Source organism: Elephas maximus, chromosome 6 (genome assembly GCF_024166365.1).
Source record: "Elephas maximus indicus isolate mEleMax1 chromosome 6, mEleMax1 primary haplotype, whole genome shotgun sequence".
Classification (NCBI taxonomy): domain Eukaryota; kingdom Metazoa; phylum Chordata; class Mammalia; order Proboscidea; family Elephantidae; genus Elephas; species Elephas maximus.
The window spans coordinates 14,807,100-14,827,864 of record NC_064824.1 but is presented as its reverse complement, the minus strand read 5'-3'; the positions used below and the strand labels follow the sequence as shown (position 1 = coordinate 14,827,864).

Here is a 20,765-nt window from a genome sequence, read left to right as displayed (position 1 = left end):
CCATAATTTGTTTGAGGCCATTGTTTAGTTTTGGTAAGGAAAATTCTGTGAAATATTTTCACTTTTAATTATTTAACTAATTCTCTGAAAAAATACAACACTGGAAGTGCTTGCTCATCTGTGTCAAGAAGTTTGGAAGACAGCTACCTGGCCAACTGACTGGAAGGGATCCATGTTTGTGCCGATCCCAAAGAAAGGTGATCCAGCAGAATGCAGAAATTATCGAACAGTATCACTAATAAAACATGCAAGGAAAATTTTGTTGAAGATAATTAAAAAAATGATTGCATCAGTCCATCGGCAGGGAACTGCCAGAAATTCAAGCTGGATTCAAAACAGGTTGTAGAACAAAGAAGATCTTTGCTGATGTCAGATGAATCTTGGCCAAAAGCAGAAAATACCTGTATTTTATTGACTACGCAGAGGCATTAGACTGTGTAGATTATAACAAGTTATGGATAACACTGCAAAGAATGGGAATTCCGGAACACTTAATTGTGCTCATGTGGAACCTGTACGTAGACCAAGAGGCAGTTGTTTGGACAGAACAAGGGGATACTGCGTGGTGTAAAGTCAGGAAAGGTGTGAGTCAGGGTTGTATGCTTTCACCATACCTACTGAATCTGTATGCTGAGCAAGTAATCCGAGAACCCAGACTAGGTGAAGAAGACTGAGCATGAAGCTTGGAGGAAGGCTCTTTAACAACCTGCGTTATGCAGGTGACACAACCTTGCTTGCTAAAAGTGGAGAGAACTCGAAGCACTTACTGTTGAAGATGAACGACTACAGCCTTCAGTATAGATTGCACCCTAACATAAAGAAAACAAAAATCCTCACAACTGGACCGGTAAGCAACATCGTGAGAAATGGAGAAAAGATTGAAGTTGTCAAAGATTTCATTTTACTTGGATCCATAATCAACACTCTTGGAAGTAGCAGTCAAGAAATTAAGGGATGTATTGCATTGGGCAAATTTGTTTAAAAAGATCTCTTTCAAGAATTAAAAAGCAAAGGTGTCCCTTTGAGGACTAAAGTGTGCCTAACTCAAGCCATGCTGTTTTCAGTGGCCTCATATGCATGCAAAAGCGGGATGGTGAATAAGGAAGACCGGAAAAGAATCGACGTCTTTGAATTATGGTGTTGGCGAACAATATTGAATATACCATGGACTGCCAGAAGAATGAACAAGTTTGTCTTGGAGGAAGTAGAGCTGAAATGCTCCTTAAAAGTGAAGATGGCAACCCTAAAACTTGAACAAATAGAAAGAGAGCAACAAAAGAAACCCTCAGGCACCAGAAGAAAACAAATAATAAAAATTAGAGCAGAGCTAAATGAAATAGAAAACAGAAAAACAATTGCAAGAATTAGCAAGACCAAAAGCTGGTTCTTGGAAAAAATCAACAAAATTGATAAACCTTTGGCCAAACTGACAAAAGAAAAACAGGAGAGGAAGCAAATAATCCAAATAAGAAATGAGATGGGCGATATTACAACAGATCCAACTGAAAATTAAAAGAATCATATCAGATTACTATGAAAAATTAGAAGAAATGCGTGAATGCCTAGAAACACACTACCTATCTAAACTAACACAAGCAGAGTTAGAACAACTAAATAGACCCCTAACAAAAGAAGAGATTGAAAAGGTAATAAAAAAACTCCCAACAAAAAAAAGCCCTGGCCCACACAGCTTCACTGCAGAGTTCTACCAAACTTTCAGAGAAGAAGTTAACGCCACTACTACTAAAGGTATTTCAGAGCATAGATAAGGATGGAATACTACCAAACTCATTCTATGAAGCCACCATATCCCTGATACCAAAACCAGGCAAAGACACCACTAAAAAAAGAAAATCATAGACCTATATCCCTCATGAACTTCGATGCAAAAATCCTCATCAAAATTCTAGCCAATAGAATTCAACAACATATCAAAAGAAGTAATTCACCATGACCAAGTGGGATTCATCCCAGGTATGCAGGGATGGTTCAACATTAGAAAAAACAATTAATGTAATCCATCACATAAATAAACAAAAGACAAGAACCACATGATCTTATCAATTGATGCAGAAAAGGCATTTGACCAAGTTCGACACCCATTCATGATAATAACTTTCAGCAAAATAGGAATAGAAGGAAAATTCCTCAACATAATAAAGCCAACAACCAACGTCACCCTAAAGGGAGAGAGCCTGAAAGCGTTCCCCTTGAGATCAGGAACCAGACAAGGATGCCCTTTATCACCACTCTTATTCAACATTGTGCTGGAGGTCCTAGCCAGAGCAGTTAGGCTAGATAAAGAAATAAAGGGCATCCAGATTGGCAAGGAAGAAGTCAAAGTATCTCTATTTGCAGCTAACATGATCTTATACACAGAAAGCACTAAGGAATCCTCAAGAAAACCACTGAAACTAATAGAAGAGTTCAGCAGAGTATCGGGATACAAGATAAACATACGAAAATCAATTGGATTCCTCTACACCAACAAAAAGAACCTCGAAGAGGAAATCACCAAATCAATACCATTTACGGTAGCCCCCAGGAAGATAAAATACTTCAGAATAAATCTTACCAGAGATGTAAAAGACTTATAGAAAGAAAACCATAAAACACTACTGCAAGAAACCAAAAGAGATCTACATACGTGGAAAAACATACCTTGCTCATGGATAGAAAACTCAGCATTGTAAAAATGTCTATTCTACCAAAAGCGATCTATAAATTTAATGCAAGTCCAATTCAGATTCCAACGACATTTTTTAATGAGATGGAGAAACAAATCAACAACTTCATATGGAAGGGAAAGTGGCCCTGGGTATGGAAAACATTACTGAAAATGCAGAACGAAGTGGGAGGCCTTACTCTACCGAATTTTAGAAGCTATTATACTGCCACAGTAGGCAAAACAGCCTGGTACGGTACAACAACAGATACATAGACCAGTGGAACAGAATTCAGAATGCAGACATAAATCCATCCACATATGAGCAGTTGATATCTGACAAAGGCCCCAAAACAGTTAAATGGGGAAAAGACAGTCTTTTTAACAAATGGTGCTGACATAACTGGATATCCATCTGCAAAAAAATAAAACAAGACCCATACCTCACTCCATGCACAAAAATGAGCTCAAAATGGATTAAAGACCTAAATATAAAATCTAAAATGATAAAGATCTTGGAAGAAAAATTGGGACAACGTTAGGAGCCCTAATGCATGGCATAAACAACATGCAAAACTTTACTAACAATGCAGAAGAAAAACTAGGTAACTGGGAGCTCCTAAAAATCAAACACCTGTGCTTATGCAAAAAAAAAAAAAAAAGACTTCATCAAATGAGTAAAAAGATTACCTACAGACTGGGAAAAAGTTTTTAGCTATGACATTTCTGATCACTGCCTGATCTCTAAAATCTACTTGATACTTCAAAAACAATTATAGAAAGACAAATAACCTAATTAAAAAATGGGTAAAAGATATAAACAGACACTTCACTAAAGACATTCAAGTAGGTAACAGATACATGAAGAAATGCTCATCATCTTTAGCCATTAGAGAAATGTAAATGAAAACTACAATGAGATTTCATCTCACTGCAACAAGGCTGGCATTAATCCAAAAAACAGAAAACAAATATTGGAGAGGCTGTGGAGAGACTGGAACACTTATACTGTGCTGGTGCGAATGTCAAATGGTACAACCACTTTGGAAATCGATTTGGTGCTTCCTTAAAAAACTAGAGATAGAAGTACCATATGATCCAGCAATCCCACTCCTTGGTATATATCCTAGAGAAATAAGAGCCTTTATACGAACAGATATATGCACACCCATGTTCATTGCAGCAGCGTTTACAATAGCAAAAACATGGAAGCAACCAAGGTGCCCATTAACGGATGAAGGGATAAATAGATTATGGTATATTCACACAATGGGATACTGCACATCAATAAAGAACAGTGATGAATCTGTGAAAGATTTCATAACTTGGAGGAATCTGGAAGGCATTATGCTGAGTGAAGTTAGTCAGTTGCAAAAGGACAAATACTGTATGAGACCACTATTATAAGAACTTTAGAAATAGTTTAAACAGAGAAGAAAATACTCTTTGATGGTTACGAGAGGGGGAAGGGAGGTTGGGTGGGAGACAGGTACTCACTAATTAGATAAAAAAAAAAAACGGTAGTTTTAGATAAGAATTACTTTAGGTGATGGGAAAGACAACACACAATACAGGTGATGTCAGCACAACTGGAACTAAACCGAAAGCAAAGAAGTTTCCTGAATAAACTGAATGCTTTGAAGGCCAGCACAGCAGGGGTAGGGGTATAGGGACCATGGTTTTAGAGGACATCTAACTCAATTGGCATAATAAATCTATTAAGAAAACCTTCTGCATCCCACTTTCGAGAGTGGCGTCTGCGATCTTAAATGCTAGCAAGCGGCCACCTAAGATGCATCAATTGGTCTCAACCCACCTGGGGCAAGGGAGAATGAAGAACACCAAGGACACAAGGTGTAACTAGGAGCCCAAGAGACAGAAAGGGCCACATAAACCAGAGACTACATCAGCCTGAGACCAGAAGAACTAGATCGTGCCTGGCTACAACCAATGTCTGCCCTGACAGGGAACACAACACAGAACTCCTGAGGGAGCAGGAGAGCATTGGGATGCAGACCCCAAATTCTCCTAAAAAGACCAGACTTAAAGGTCTGACTGAGCGTAGAAGGACCCCGGTGGTCATGTTCCACAGGCCTTCTTTTGGCCCAGGACAGGAACCATTCCTGAAGCCAACTCTTCAGATATGTATTTGACTGGACATTGGGTTATAGAGGGATGCTGGTGAGGAGTGAGCTTCTTGGATCAGGTGGACACTTGAAACTATGTTGGCATCTCCTGCCTGAAGGGGAGCTGAGAGGGTGGAGGGGGTTAGAAGCTGGCGAAATGGACACGAAAAGAGAGACTGGAAGGAGGGAGCGAGCTGTCTCATTAGGGGGAGAGCAATTGGGAGTATGTAGCAAGGTGTATATAAGTGTTTGTGTGAGAGATTGACTTGATTTGTAAACTGTTACTTAAAGCACAATAAAAATGTAAAAAAAGGAAAAGCATACCTTGCTCATGTATAGGAAGACTTAACGTAGTAAAAATGTCTATTTTACCAAAAGCTGTCTATACATACAATGCACTTCTGATCCAAATTCCAATGTCATTTTTTAATGTGATGGAAAAACAAATCACCAGCTTCATATGGAAGGGAAAGAAGCCCCGGATAAGCAAAGCATTACTGAAAAAGAAGAAGAAAGTGGGAGGCCTCACTCTACCTGATTTCAGAACCTATCATACAGCCACAGTAGTCAAAACAGCCGGGTACTGGTACAACAACAGACACATAGACCAATGGAACAGAATTGAGAACCCAGATATAAATCCATCCACATATGAGCAGCTGATATTTGACAAAGGCCCCAAACCACTTAAATGGGGAAAAGACAGTCTTTTTAACAAATGGTGCTGGCATAACTGGATATCCATTTGCACAAAAATGAAACAAGATCCATACCTCACACCATGCACAAAAACTAACTCCAAGTGGATCAAAGACCTAAACATAAAGACTGAAACGATAAAGATCATGGAAGAAAAAATAGGGACAACCTTAGGAGCCCTAATACAAGGCATAAACAGAATACAAAACATTACCAAAAATGACGAAGAGAAACCTGATAACTGGGAGCTCCTAAAAATCAAACACCTATGCTCATCTAAAGACTTCACCAAAAGAGTAAAAAGACCACCTATAGCCTGGGAAAGAATTTTCAGCTATGATATCTCCGACCAGCCCCTGATCTCTAAAATCTATATGATTCTGTCAAGACTCAACCACAAAAAGACAAACAAACCAATCAAGAAGTGGGCAAAGGATATGAACACGCACTTCACTAAAGAAGATATTCAGGCAGCTAACAGATACATGAGAAAATGCTCTCGATCATTATCCATTAGAGAAATGCAAATTAAAACTATGATGAGATTCCATCTCACTCCAACAAGGCTGGCATTAATCCAAAAAACACAAAATAATAAATGTTGGAGAGGCTGCGGAGAGATTGGAACTCTTATACACTGCTGGTGGAAATGTAAAATGGTACAACCACTTTGGAAATCTATCTGGCGTTATCTTAAACAGTTAGAAATAGAACTACCATACAGCCCAGAAATCCCACTCCTTGGAATATACCCTAGAGAAATAAGAGCCTTCATACAAACAGATACATGCACACCCATGTTTATTGCAGCTCTGTTTACAATAGCAAAAAGCTGAAAGCAACCAAGATGTCCATTAATGGATGAATGGTTAAATAAATTGTGGTATATTCACAGAATGGAATACTACGCATCGATAAAGAACAGTGATGAATCTGTGAAACATTTCATAACATGGAGGAACCTGGAAGGCATTATGCTGAGCGAAATTAGTCAGAGGCAAAAGGACAAATATTGTATAAGACCACTATTATAAGATCTTGAGAAATAGTATAAACTGAGAAGAACACATACTTTTGTGGTTACGAGGCGGGGAGGGAGGGAGGGTGGGAGAGGGTTTTTTACTGATTAGTTCATAGATAATAACTGCTTTAGGTGAAGGGAAGGACAATACTCAATACATGGAAGGTCAGCTCAACTGGACTGGACCAAAAGCAAAGAAGTTTCCGGGATAAACTGAATGCTTCAAAGGTCAGCGGAGCAAGAGTGGGGGTTTGGGGACCATGGTTTAAGGGGACTTCTAAGTCAATTGGCATAATAAACTCTATTATGAAAACATTCTGCATCCCACTTTGAAATGTGGCGTCTGGGGTCTTAAATGCTAACAAGTGGCCACCTAAGATGCATCAATTGGTCTGAACCCACCTGGATCAAAGGAGAATGAAGAACACCAAGGTCACATGATAACTAAGCCCAAGAGACAGAAAGGGCGTCATGAACCAGAGACCTACATCATCCTGAGACCAGAAGAACTAGTTGGTGCCCGGCCACAACCGATGACTGCCCCGACAGGGAGCACGACAAAGAAACCCTGAGGGAGCAGGAGAACAGTGGGATGCAGACCCCAAATTCTCACAAAAAGACCATACTTAATGGTCTGACTGAGACTGGAGGAATCCCGGCGGTCATGGTCCCCAAGCCTTCTGTTGGCCCAGGACAGGAACCATTCCCGAAGACAACTCATCAGACTTGAAAGGGACTGGACAGTGGGTAGGAGAAAGATGCTGATGGAGAGTGAGCTCTTTGTATCAGGTGGACACTTGAGACTGTGTTGGCATCTCCTGTCTGGAGGGGGGATGGGAGGATAGAGAAAGTTGGAAGGTGGCAAAATTGTCACGAGAGACTGGAAGGGCTGACTCATTCGGGGGAGAGCAAGTGGGAGTATGGAGTAAGGTATATATAAACTTATATGTGACAGTTTGACTTGATTTCTAAACGTTCACTTGAAGCTCAAAAAAAGTTAATAAAAAAAAAAAAGTTAGAACTACCATACAACCCAGAAATCCCACTCCTCGGAGTATATCCTAGAGAAATAAGAGCCTTTACATGAACAGGCATGTGCACACCCATGTTTATTGCAGCACTGTGTACAATAGCAGAAAGCTGGAAGCAACCAAGGTGTCCATCAACGGATGAATGGGTAAATAAATTGTGGTATATTCACACAATGGAATCTACGCATCGATAAAGAACAGTGACGAATCTGTGAAACATTTCATAACATGGAGGAACCTGGAACGCATTATGCTGAGTGAAATTAGAGACAAAAGGACAAATATTGTATAAGACCACTATTATAAGATCTTGAGAAATAGTATAAACTGAGAAGAACACATACTTTTGTGGTTACAAGGGGGGTGGGGGGGTGGGAGAGGGTTATTTACTGATTAGTTAGTAGATAAGAACTACTTTAGGTGAAGGGAAGGACAATACTCAATACACGGAAGGTCAGCTCGACTGGACCAAAAGCAAAGAAGTTTCCGGGATAAACTGAATGCTTCAAAGGTCAGCGGAGCAAGCGCGGGGGTTTGTGGACTATGGCTTAAGGGGACTTCTAAGTCAATTGGAAAAATAATTCTATTATGAAAACATTCTGCATCCCACTTTGAAATGTGGCATCTGGGGCCTTAAATGCTAACAAGCGGCCATCTAAGATGCATCAATTGGTCTCAACCCACGTGGATCAAAGGAGAATGAAGAACACCGAGGTCACACGATAACTATAAGCCCAAGAGACAGAAAGGGCCACAGGAACCAGAGACTTACATCATCCTGAGACCAGAAGAAGTAGATGGTGACCAGCCACAACCGATGACTGCCCTGACAGGGAGCTCAACAGAGAACCCCTGAGGGAGCAGGAGATCAGTGGGATGCAGACCCCAAATTGTCATAAAAAGACCATACTTAATGGTCTGACTGAGACTAGAGGAATCCCGGCGGTCATGGTCCCCAAACCTGTTGGCCCAGGACAGGAACCATTCCCGAAGACAACTCATCTGACATGGAAGGGACTGGACAAAGGGTTGGAGAGAGATGCTGATGAAGAGTGAGCTACTTGTATCAGGTGGACACTTGAGACTGTGTTGGCATCTCCTGTCTAGAGGGGAGATAGGAGGGTAGAGAGGGTTAGAAACTGGGAAAATTGTCACAAAAGGAGAGAGTGGAAGGGCTGACTCATTAGGGGGAGAGTAAGTGGGAGTATAGAGTAAGGTGTATATAAGCTTATATGTGACAGACTGACTTGATTTTTAAACGTTCACTTAAAGCTCAATAAAAATTTTTAAAAAGTTAAAATGTAAAAAAAAAAAGTGAGCATAGCAAGACTTTATCTTACATACTTTGGACTTGTCAGGAGGGACCATTCCTTGGAGAAGGGCATCATGCTTGGTAAAGTATAGGGTCAGCAAAAAAGAGGAAGACCGTGAACAAGATCTGTTGACACAGTGGTTGCGACAGGGGACTCAAACAGAGCAACAGTTGTGAGGATTGCACATAGGGTTGGTGGAATGATTCAGAACTGACTCGACGGCACCTGATAAAACTATGGAGACGATGTTCTGGGAAATTCTGAAGTGATGGCTTCTCTACAAGACACAGCTACTTTTGAAACATTTGAAAACTGGCAACTTTGGGGAGTGACTGCTGATGGGTATGATATTTCTTTTTGGGCTGATGAAAGTCTTATAAAATTGGGGTGAGGATTGTACGACACTGTGAAGGTACTGAACACGATTGGATTTTATAGTTTAAATGGGTGAATTTTATGATATATGAATTATAGCTCAGTAAAGTTGAAAGAAAAAAAAACCCTAGTAACTTTGGGTTCTATCCCGTGTCATCATAAATGGTACTCTTTTTTATATTTTTAGATGCTGGATCCATTATCTTTAAGCAGCCCTGAAAATTCTGGCTCAGGAAGCTGTCCATCACTTGATAGTCCTTTGGATGGGTAATGTTGATTGTGGCTTTTGTTTCTGAATACATGTGGGTAAATAGCTTGCTGAATTATCAAGAACTCTTCTTTGCTACGTTCAGAGGAAAGTAGTTGATACCTGCCTGTACTTATAACAAATCAGTGTTTTCCCAATTTGAGCAAATCCCTCAACCTCATGCATGGGTCTCAGTATCTTTATTAGTTAAAATCATATCTTCAGGGCTGCTTCTGATTATACTATTCTGAGTATTCCTGCTTGCCAGAATTGTGTGTTTGAAGGTAAATACAAACTTAGAATTCATGTATGTTTATTTTTAAAACTGTGTTGGTGAAACTACTGTCAAAATTTTCATTAATATGTTTATTTTTGGAGGTGTCGGGAATTGTTGGACCTGTTCGAGATTATGCTCATTTTGACACCAGATTAAATTAATTTACATTCTTGATAATTGTGATCTGGTGTGTTAGTTGTCATTTCCAAAATTTAAGCACTTTGGTGAAAGATCTGTTTAGGAATACAACTGGGGTCAAGTTGCAGCTGTGGCTTCTCTGTTAAAAGTGCCCCCTCTCCTGGCCTCAGCAAAACACTGTTCTTTGTTGACACTGTGTAGCACACAAGATTCATTGTCTTCATTAAAATCTTTACCTACTTAGTTTCCTCTTGGATTGCTTTCTAAAAGGAAATTGTGGAAAGATAACTGATATTATGTGAGAATACGTATTTCAGTGTCTCTTACCTGTATACCTGGAACCTCTCTCTGTTAATATTTACTTCAAGTAGACATTCAGAAATTTAGGGAAATATTAATGATGCAGCTATATTTATTGAACAGTTACTATTCGAAGGCACTGTCCCGACCCCCTTACAAAAATACACTTTACATATATACACTTGAAATTATTATCTCCTTTTTGTAGATGAGGAAACAGTCTCAGAAAGGTGATTTGCAAAGATTACACAGCTAGTTTAGTGGCAGGGCTAGGATTGAAACACAGGTTTGTCTGATTCCAAAACTTATCGTTCTTACCGCTACACTGATGACTTTTAAATATCAGGCTTTTTTTCTGCCTGTACCAAATAAATGTCTAAAAGGAAATTTCCCTTTGGTCAGTTATGTTAGCGTTTCAGGGTGAGCTGTAGTATGTGTATTTATATACACACACACATAGACACCGAAATTGTTTTAAGACCTGAAAACATGTCTTATTTACATAGTTTCTCTTAATTTAATGTGGCATTTTCTACTTACAGAGAGAACTATCCAAAATCACGAATGCCCAGGGCACAGAGCTACCCAGATAACCATCAAGAATTTTCAGGTTGGACTGTTCCCAGTCTAAACGTTTATGTCATTGAGTAGTGTTTTGGCTGGGAGGGAGAGGGGAGATTTTTAAAAAATAAAATAAAATTTTGTAAATGTGTTTTTCATCATTAGAAATATTTGAGTTTTTTTCCGTGTGTCTTAACAGACTATGATAACCCTATCTTTGAGAAATTTGGAAAAGGAGGAACATATCCAAGAAGGTATCATGTTTCCTATCACCAGCAAGAGTATAACGATGGTAAGTCTCTGGCAGTTTGACCACAAGTACACTTTGTTAAAAATCTCATGTTTATGTAATATCCTTAGAAATGGGTTTGTTCTAGAATCACTCAGTTTTCCAGTTTTTTTTTAATGTTTTTAAGAAAATTGGATTATAATTAAAACTATAATAACATTTTAGCTTCGTGTTATCTCTTAATACCAGTATTTTTTTTTTTTTTTGAAAAAAGGAGTAATTAAAAAAACGATATTAACTAGCAAATAATTCCTTGATGGTGGAATGCACACTAGCATTGCCCTTTAAGGAAAAACCGTTGGTACCTATCAACTTACAATTTTTGTTTTATATTTTTTGTCATTCTTGGAAATGAGAGTAAAAGTTTTATCTCCCTTGTATTCAGAAGTGACAGGGTTTGACTTTGTGATTTTCTGTGTATGTGTACTTCACCATAAGATATTCTGTGAATTTGCGATCAGATCCTGTTCACACCCCCACTCTTCTCTTCATTTGTTTTCACCTTTTCTCTTTCTTGTGTTTTTTTTTTTAATTGCTGTTAAGTTTAAAACGTATAATCAAATAATCAGTGCTATTTCAATTCTTACCAAGACAGATTTTTCCCTAAATTTCAAATATTAAATATAGTACAATATATTAATAAAAGATGTAATTCTTTTTTCATGTTTCAGGTCGTAAAACTTTTCCCAGAGCTAGAAGGAACCAGGGGACCAGCTTCCGGTCTCCTGTGAGTTTTAGTCCCACTGACCATTCCTTAAGCACTAGTAGTGGAAGCAGTATCTTCACCCCAGAGTGTGACGACAGTCGGATAAGAAGAAGGGGAAGTGACATAGACAACCCTACTCTGACTGTAATGGACATCAGCCCACCCAGCCGGTGTAAGTGATAGAAATTGGCGTAGTAGAACACATAGCAGAACCTTTAGAGAGTTTTATAGTATTTCTCAAAGAAGTCATAGCGGTGTTTCTAAAGGTGGTGGAAAAGTCAAATAGTAAGCATAGTATCACTGCTAAGTACTTTAGAAGATTCTGTCCTTTGTTTTTATTACAAAATTATTACCGATTATTCCATTCATTCATTCCACATATCCTTATTGAGGCCTAGCACTAAGATTTGCAAAATAACCTGTAATACATAGAGGAATAATTATAGTGTAGTAGTGAATCTAGATCTCAAGTAGGAATTCACCAGGTAAGGATGGGACACGTACATATGGGCACGGCATGTTACAAAAATGGGGAGTCATTCATTTGTGGCTTAAGTGGAAGATATATTTCTTAAAATAGCAGAAGTAGGACTGGAATGGTAACTAGGAGCCCCTTGGTGAAATATTTGGACTTTGCCTTATAAGCATTGCGTGCAGAGATTCCTGCCCTAAGATATTTACTGAAACAGTATTTGCATACTCCCAATTACTCCTCTTTGTACTAGTGTTTTCATGTTTTATTTGTACATCTGTAACCCCCTGCTACATTGCTCCTAATTTTGCTTAAGAGCTATTTCTTTTTTAAATTTTTATTGTGCTTTTAAGTGAAAGCTTACAAATCAAAGTCAGTCTCTCATACAAAATTTATATACAACTTGCTATATACTCCCAGTGCTCTCTCCCTAATGAGACAGCACACTCCTTCCCTCCACTCTCTGTTTTTGCATCCATTCAGCCAGCTTCTGACCCCCCTGCCCTCTAGTCTCTTCTATAGACAGGAGCTGCCCACATAGTCTGATGTGTCTACTTGATCCAAGAAGTGCACTCCTCACCAGTATCATTTTCTATCCCATAGTCCAATCCAACCCCTGTCTGAAGAGTTGGCTTTGGGAATGGTTCCTGTCTTGGGCTAACAGGTCTGGGGACCATGACCTCCTGGGTCCTTCTAGTCTCAGCCAGACCATTAAGTCTGGTCTTTTCATGAGAATTTGGGGTCTGCATCCCAGTGCTCTCCTGCTCCCTCAGGGGTTCTCTGTTGTGTTCCCCGTCAGGGCAGTCATCAGTTGTAGCCGGGCACCATCTAGTTCTTCTGGTCTCAGGTTGATGTAGTCTCTGTTTTATGTAGCCCTTTCTGTCTCTTGGGCTCATAATTACCTTGTGTTTTTGATGTTCCTCATTTTCCCTTGCTTCAGGTGGGTTGAGACCAATTGATGCATCTTAGATGGCCGCTTGTTGGTGTTTAAGACCCCAGACGCCAGAGTGGGATACAGAGTGTTTTCTTAATAGATTTTATTATGCCAATTGACCTAGATGTCCCCTGAAACCATGGTCCCCAAACCCCCGCCTCTGCTGCACTGGCCTTCAAAGTGTTCAGTGTATTCAGGAAACTTCTTTGCTTTCGGTTTAGCCCAGTTGTGCTGACCTCTCCTGTATTGTGAGTTGTCTTTCCCTTCACCTAAAATAATTCTTATCTACTACCTAATTAAAGAATACCCTTTCCCTCCCCGCTCCCTACTCTCATAGCCATCAAAGAATATTTTCTTCTCTGTTTAAACTATTCTTGAGTTCTTATAATAGTGGTCTCATACAAAATTTGTCCTTTTGCAACTGACTAATTTCACTCAGCATAATGCCTTCCAGATTCTTCCATGTTATGAAATGTTTCATGGATTCATCATTGTTCTTTATTGATGTGTAGTATTCCATTGTGTGAGTATACCATAATTCATTAATCCATTCATCTGTTGATGGGCACGTTGGTTGCTTCAATCTTTTTGCTATTGTAAACGGTGCTGCAGTGAACGTGGGTATGCATATGTCTGTTCGTGTAAAGGCCTTTAGTTCTCTAGGATATATTCAAAGGAGTGGCATTGCTGGATCATATGGTAGTTCTATTTCTAGCTATTTAAGGAAGTGCCAAATTGATTTCCAAAGTGGTTGTAGCATTTTACATTCCCACCAGCAGTGTATAAGTGTTCCAGTCTCTCCACAACCTCTCCAACATTTATTATTTTGTGATTTTTGGATTAATGCCAGCCTTGTTGGAGTGAGATGGAATCTCATTGTAGTTTTGATTTGCATTTCTCTAATGGTAATGATGGTGAGCATTTCCTCATGTATCTGTTAGGTACCTGAATGTCTTCTTTAGTAAAGTGCCTAGACAGTTATCTTTTAAAGAAGTTAAAATAAGTGAAGAATGCCTTTTATCTATTTCCATTTATCTTTATTTATGTAGATTCAAGTCAGGTATCAAATTTCTTCTTCCTGAAGAACTTGCTTTAACATTTCTTATAATAAAAGTCTGCTTGTGATAAATTCCTTCAGCTTTTGTGTGTTTATAAAGGGCCTTTATTTTTTACTCATTTTTAAAAGTTTTTTTTTTTCTGGACATAGCCTTTTTCTTTGAGCACCTTAAAGATAACCTCTTCATTTTCTTCTGGCTTATATAATTTCTGAGAAGTCTGCTGTATTTCTTAATATAGTTTCTCTATATGTAATATGCTTTTTTTCCCCCCATATGGCAGCTTTTAAGATTTTCTCTTATCTTTGGTTTTTAACGGTTTTAATATGACATGTTTAGGTATATTTTGAAGGGAGGGGTTTCCTCTTGTTCTCTGAGTTTGTTAGGCCTATGATTTGTTTATGAAAAATTGTGAGCCTTTTTCTTTTCAGATATTTCTTCTGCCTCATTTTTTTTTTTTTCTCTCTCTGGGAGTCCAATTATGGTGAAACCTGTGAGAGCTGGAACTCAAGGGGACTGCCTTGTTTTTCTGGATCTTGCAAGTTTTCTGCTTTTGACAGGGTGTAGTCTTACCCCTTACCTAGCATTCTCCGTTAAGAATCCTACCTCATAAACACCCAGAAAGTGTTTATTTTTCGATTTTATAGGGCTAGAAAAGGAACCAGACCATTTGTTACGATTTGCATGTTTATTTGAATTATGCACAGATATGTGCATATATTATTAAAATAAAGGTATGGGTAAAATTCACTTTTTAATAAAAACATCTAATGTCAATTGTTTAGTTTGTTTTGTATTTCGATGAAATTATTGAAAGAAATTTCTAAACTTGTAGCCTTATCAAAAAATTGTTGGTCTCCTTTAACTTTTCCAAATTCCATCAAAGCCTTTATGTAGCTAAAAGCTTGTGTCTGACTTAAAGGCCCAGACTCTCTAATGGCAGGTCCTCGTCATCGTCATAGTTGTCGTCTTTAGATTGTGAGCCCACAGTTTCTTGCAGGTTTAGTTTGTCCACTTCTGTGGCAATTTCTTTGTTATCATCAATGTAAGATGCGACACTGGCCCTGCTTTCTGAAGCACCACGATAAATGTCATTTATTGCATCCTGAAACTGCAGGATGTTACCAAGCTTGACAAGGATTTCATCTGGATCGGTCCCCACTGCCAAAGAAGCAGCAGTGTGTCTCAAAGCGCTTTCAGTGCCATCTCGCACATCTCAGTGTTGGCAATCACTCTCTGAAGCAGTAGGTGCCTGTAGTTGAATACTTTGGCTAATGCTGTGATCCAGAGGTTGTAGGGCCGATGTTAAGAATGGAAGAAAAAAACTTAATATTGGCCAGGGGCAGTGACTGATGACAAGTAGCATTGTCGACACACAAAAAAATGCCTCAATTTTGTTTTTTCATGCTATTGTTGATTTTATTTAAAAACTCTTCATAAATTGCTCCCATCATTTAAGCTTTGTTATTCCATTTCTGTTCTACTGAAAACTCTTTAATTTTTATGTTCGTGAACTACCACAGTCTCTTACTCTTCCCAGTTACCCACGGTTTCTCAAATGTCCCATCTGCGAACATGGTCAAGAGGGTGGTAAGCCACTCTTTCAAAAACTGACCCCGTGGGCGTTTTCCCCTCTCGTCTTCAGGGTCCTGTTAGGCACCCCTATCAGATAGAGAAGCCTCGTATCCCCTTATGATCTCTTTTAATTTTGTGAACCAGTTTTGAAAAACGTCTTTGTCAACCTTGTTTGACTCCCACAAGTTACATTGTAAATGATTCCAAGTTTTGGTTTTTCTTCTAAGCTCTGAAACCACCTTTTAGACACTGAGAATCCATCAGCTTGTAAAAGTTTCACCGTTCCCTTTGCCTTTACTTGCAAGATAGGTCCTGAAATGAGAACATTTATGGTGGAGCGTTGAAGAAAGCACTCAAAAACACATTCGTTGGTTTCTGCATAATTTCCATCCCTTCTTTTCTTGACATTTACGTTGGTGCTCTTCATGTTTTTTTCAATTATTTTATCCTTTTCCTTCACAATTGAGTAAATTCACATTTGGCTGCACTTGAACTCACAGCTTCCTTGACAGCCATTTTCGGTTATCATTTTGACAGTGTTAAACTTTTCTTTCAGAGATAAATTTCTCTTTCTCTTGTCCATGGCTGTGAAGGAATAAACTTTTTCTTTTTCTTTTTTTTTGAAGGAAATAAGTTCCTCTAAAAATTAAGGAATTTATAATCTTATCCTCTCGAAAATGTGAATGTCTCAAACAAAAAGAAATGAAAACTACTAACATCATTATATGCTAAAGTTAGCACACTTCAGTAAAATATTTAAGAAAAAACCCCTGTGAGAAGAATGTTTTTGGTTTTGTACACATATTGAATGTGCTAAGTGAGGAAATGCTTCCCTGTTTTTTTGGCAAAACGAGAAATTTTGAAGAAAAAAATTGCAAGGCAATGAAGGAGTTGATTTTGAAAATTACAGTAACAATCAAAATTACAAATAGCTAAAGTGAAAATTAAAGATAAGGAGAAGAGCAAACCCTGTCAATGCTAAGAAAAAAAGTGCTTTGCTAGGTTTTAATGAAAATAAAGGAATTTAATAGCATATCTCACCTTCTTCCAAACTTATGTATGTTGTTCTTCACTGGAAAAAATGTACAGGCCTGTCATGGATTGAATTATGCCCCCCCAAAAATGTATCAATTTGGCTGGGCCATGAGTCCCAGTATTGTGTGGTTGTCTTCCATTTTGTGATTGTAATTTTATGTTAAAGAGGATTAGGGTGGGTAGGGTGGGATTATAACACCCTTACTAAGGTCACATCCCTGATCCAACATAAAGGGAGTTTCTCTGGGAAACTTGCACTGCCTTTTAGCTTACAAGAGATGAAAGGGAAGTGATCAGAGAAGGGAGTACCTCGTACCACTAAGAAAGCAGTGCTGGGAGCAGAGTGCATCCCTTGGATCTGGGGTCCCTGAGTGGAGAAGCTCCCAGTCTAGGGGAAGAATGATGAGAAGGCCGACAGAGAGAAAAAGCCTTCCCCTGGAGCTGACACCCTGAATTTGGACTTTTAACCCACTTTACTGTGAAGAAATAAATTTCTGTTTGTTAAAGCCATCCACTTGTGGTATTTCTGTTACAGCAGCATTAGATAAATAAGACAAAGGCCAAAAAAAGAAAAAACAAAAAAGGCAAAAATGTAAATAGACGCATCCTGCAAACAGTAGCGATGCACAGTACGCACTCACACACAGTAGCAGTGCAAAAGGAAGTGGAAGACTGGGACTTCATGTCTAACTCTTGTACTTGGAACTATTTCCTGCTTTCGCATCTGTGCTTCTTTGTATTTGGGCTGTAATACCAATGATTTTCTGATTCCATCTGCATCTCACAGATTCCAGCTTTCACAGAATACTTATTAGGATAAGATAATCATTTCAGTGGAAAATATTTGAGTTTTCTTTCTCTGTCAGGTTTCCACCATACACAGGTAATGACTTTTGAAAGTTTTATTGTGCATGTATATTAGACTATTTAATATTGCCCTACAGCTCTGGGTGTTTTTTGTTTTTACTTTTTTTTTTTCCTCCCCCTTCTTTGTGTGTTAGTTTGGAGAATTTCTGTTGATCTATTTTCAGTTTCACTGATTCTTTCCTTGGCCATATCGAATCTATTCGTGAGCCTGTTAAAGACATTCTCCCTTAGTATTTTTTTCTTTCTTTTTTCAATTAATTTCAGCCATTTCCATTTGACTCTTCCTGCAATTTCTATCTTTCTGTTGAAATTTTACATCTGTTCATGTATGTTATCTACCTTTTCCATGAGAGCCATTAACATGTTGATCATAGTTATTTTAAATTTCTTGCCTGACAGCTCATGCATCTTGGTCATCTCTGAGTCTCCTTCTGTTGATTGGTTTGTCTCTTGATGGCTTCTTTTTTTGGCATCTTGTAATTTTATATTGGATTCCAGATACTATGTGTAGGACTATGGAGACTGAGGTAAATAGTATTTATGCTTAGAAATAGAGCTACTTCTTCTACTAGGCTATTATTATAGGAGTTTAGTTAATCTGGTCAGAAGTTGAACTTGGTTTGGATTTTATTGTTGCCATGGTCACTATGTACCACTAACTTCAAATTCTTCTAGAGTCACCTTATGCTTAGGATAAAGGCCACTTCCAGAATGTTTTTCTTAATACTGTATTTTTATGCAAATAACGTGCACCTTCTAAAAGGTTTGTTTCCCGACTGCACTCTGCCCACAAAGTATTTTTATAAGCACCATTATGCCAATATTTTTTTTGACATGTTGCTGTAAAAAATGAGCGTAGAACATTTACAAAAATACCTCGCGGGCGGAGGGTGCAGTTGGCAAACATACGTAGAAGACGCGTGTTATTTGCACAAAAATATGGTAATCCTGCTGCACTCAGCTTTTGGTCTTCCTTGCTTGTGAACTCTTCTCAGAGGGTCTTTCTCTGTGTCCTTGCCCCTCCTCAGAAATACATTGCTGTTATTTGGTAGCCTGGCAGAGGGGAGTGCTCTCTGTTACCCTGATCTAGCTTCAGCCTTGATCAGGCTGGCCCTGTGTCCCGGGTTGTCAGTGATAGGCTTTCTCAGTGATCCTGCCCTTCCGACAGCCTGTCTTTCCTTAGATTTCAGACAAGTTGGTTGTCTCGCAGTCTCAATTTTCTGACAGGTTCAAAAATGGTTAATGATTTTGTGGATTATCCAGCTTTCACTTGTTATTAGGGTGAATGTGATGCTCTTTCCAGCCTTCTTTGTAGGTGGAAGGCAGAAAACTAATTACATGTATTACTGAAGTAAAGATTAGAAATAGTGCATATTATAGTCACTGGCATCTTAGATTCAGTGGTCAGGAAAAAAAATTCATTGGAAAAGTATGAGTCAAGGGGATGTAAACCTTTTTTGGGCTTAGAACTCTTAGAACATTGACTAAAAAAGAATTTTTGAAAGGCGGTAACTGTTGTGCACTCAGATGATCATGATTTTCAGTTATATCCAAATATATTCAGTTTAGAATATCTCCAATGGAATATACTCATTTAGTCCTTAACCATTTGCGTGCCATCTGACTATTCCATTTTAAGAAAGTATTCTTTCTCAGCACCTCGTGCTCCAACCAACTGGAGATTGGGCAAACTGCTGGGCCAGGGAGCCTTTGGCAGGGTCTACCTCTGTTACGACGTCGATACAGGAAGAGAATTGGCTGTTAAACAAGTTCAATTTGACCCTGATAGCCCTGAGACCAGCAAGGTAAGAAACACTGCACAAGCTGCTTTGTTATGTTATAAGAAGTATTTTTACTAAAATAAATATAACATACATATAAATTATTTGAAAAAAACAAATGAATAATTAGGCATGTTTGTCTTTTTTATGCTGTGGATTTTTCTCTTTCTGTATATCAATTAAATTCCTAATCTTTAGGATACTATCAGGAATTGTTGTAAATGTTATTTTAGGGACACTAAAATGTTTATTCCTTAGGAAGTAAAGATTTCAGAATGGTATCACCTTGATGGTTCATGAAGTTGAATTTTTTTTCTTTTGCTACCATTTTACCACTGTTGCAAGGACTTAATAGTGAATTCTGTCTTTCAGGAAGTGAATGCACTTGAGTGTGAAATTCAGTTGTTGAAAAACTTGCTGCATGAACGAATTGTTCAGTATTATGGCTGTCTGAGGGATCCCCAGGAAAAAACACTTTCCATATTTATGGAATATATGCCAGGGGTAAGCTAGCAAATCTGTTGAAAATAGACATATTCTATTTAATGTCTTAATTGAGGAAGGAAAAACAATAAAAACTTTGATTATGAAATGTTAACCGTATTTAATGACATTTTGGAAGAGTTTCGAACTAGAACTGGGTAGTATAATTTTTATTTCCTATCCTCTTCATCTCTTTGTATTTTTTAATCATTTTTAAAAATGCTGAAGTATTCTAAAGTAGGTTACAGACATCATAGCAGCCGATACTCAGGTTTCCTTAAATGTTGTCTTAAAAATGTCCATTATAGCTGGTTTGTTAAAACCAGAATCAGTTCAGGGCCACACATTGCATCTAGTTGATGTGTCTCTCAGTTCTTGTTTCATCTAGAATAGCAAATTTGTATGCGACATTGATTTGACAAAGAGCCTAGTTTTTCTGTTGACAACCTCATGGGTTTGTCTAATGGCATCCTCATGGCGTTGTTTAATTTGTTCCTTTATCCTTGATATTTCCCGTAAACTGCAAGTTAGATTGAAAGTTTGAGTCAGATTCAAATTCACCATGTTTTTATTAGAATACATGATGGATGACGCTGTGTACTTTGTCGCATCACATCAGGAGACATTCAGTTTCTGGTCATCCCACAGTTAACGATGCTACTGAGGTCGATGGCTAGATTGGGACAGTCATCGTCCTGATTCCCCTGTGGTAGACCAGAAAATGGCCTGAGGTATATCCCTGGCACATTTGAATATCCAGTTCCTTTTCAACCATCCGCCTGATGCTTTTAACACAGATCGTTAATACTTGCCCC

The 20,765-nt window shown here is 38.5% G+C and overlaps 1 protein-coding gene across 2 annotated transcripts in view; it reads left to right on the top strand.

Annotated features, from left to right (window-relative positions):
* Window positions 1-20,765, top strand: part of MAP3K2 (mitogen-activated protein kinase kinase kinase 2) — a 135,129-nt gene that overhangs the window by 76,330 nt on the left and 38,034 nt on the right. For both annotated transcript variants that reach the window (XM_049889098.1, XM_049889099.1), the window contains 6 exons: window positions 9,418-9,497; window positions 10,735-10,802; window positions 10,953-11,045; window positions 11,714-11,920; window positions 19,343-19,491; window positions 19,840-19,971. In XM_049889098.1, coding sequence (XP_049745055.1) covers window positions 9,418-9,497; window positions 10,735-10,802; window positions 10,953-11,045; window positions 11,714-11,920; window positions 19,343-19,491; window positions 19,840-19,971 — 729 coding nt within the window. The remainder of the gene's footprint in view (window positions 1-9,417; window positions 9,498-10,734; window positions 10,803-10,952; window positions 11,046-11,713; window positions 11,921-19,342; window positions 19,492-19,839; window positions 19,972-20,765) is intronic.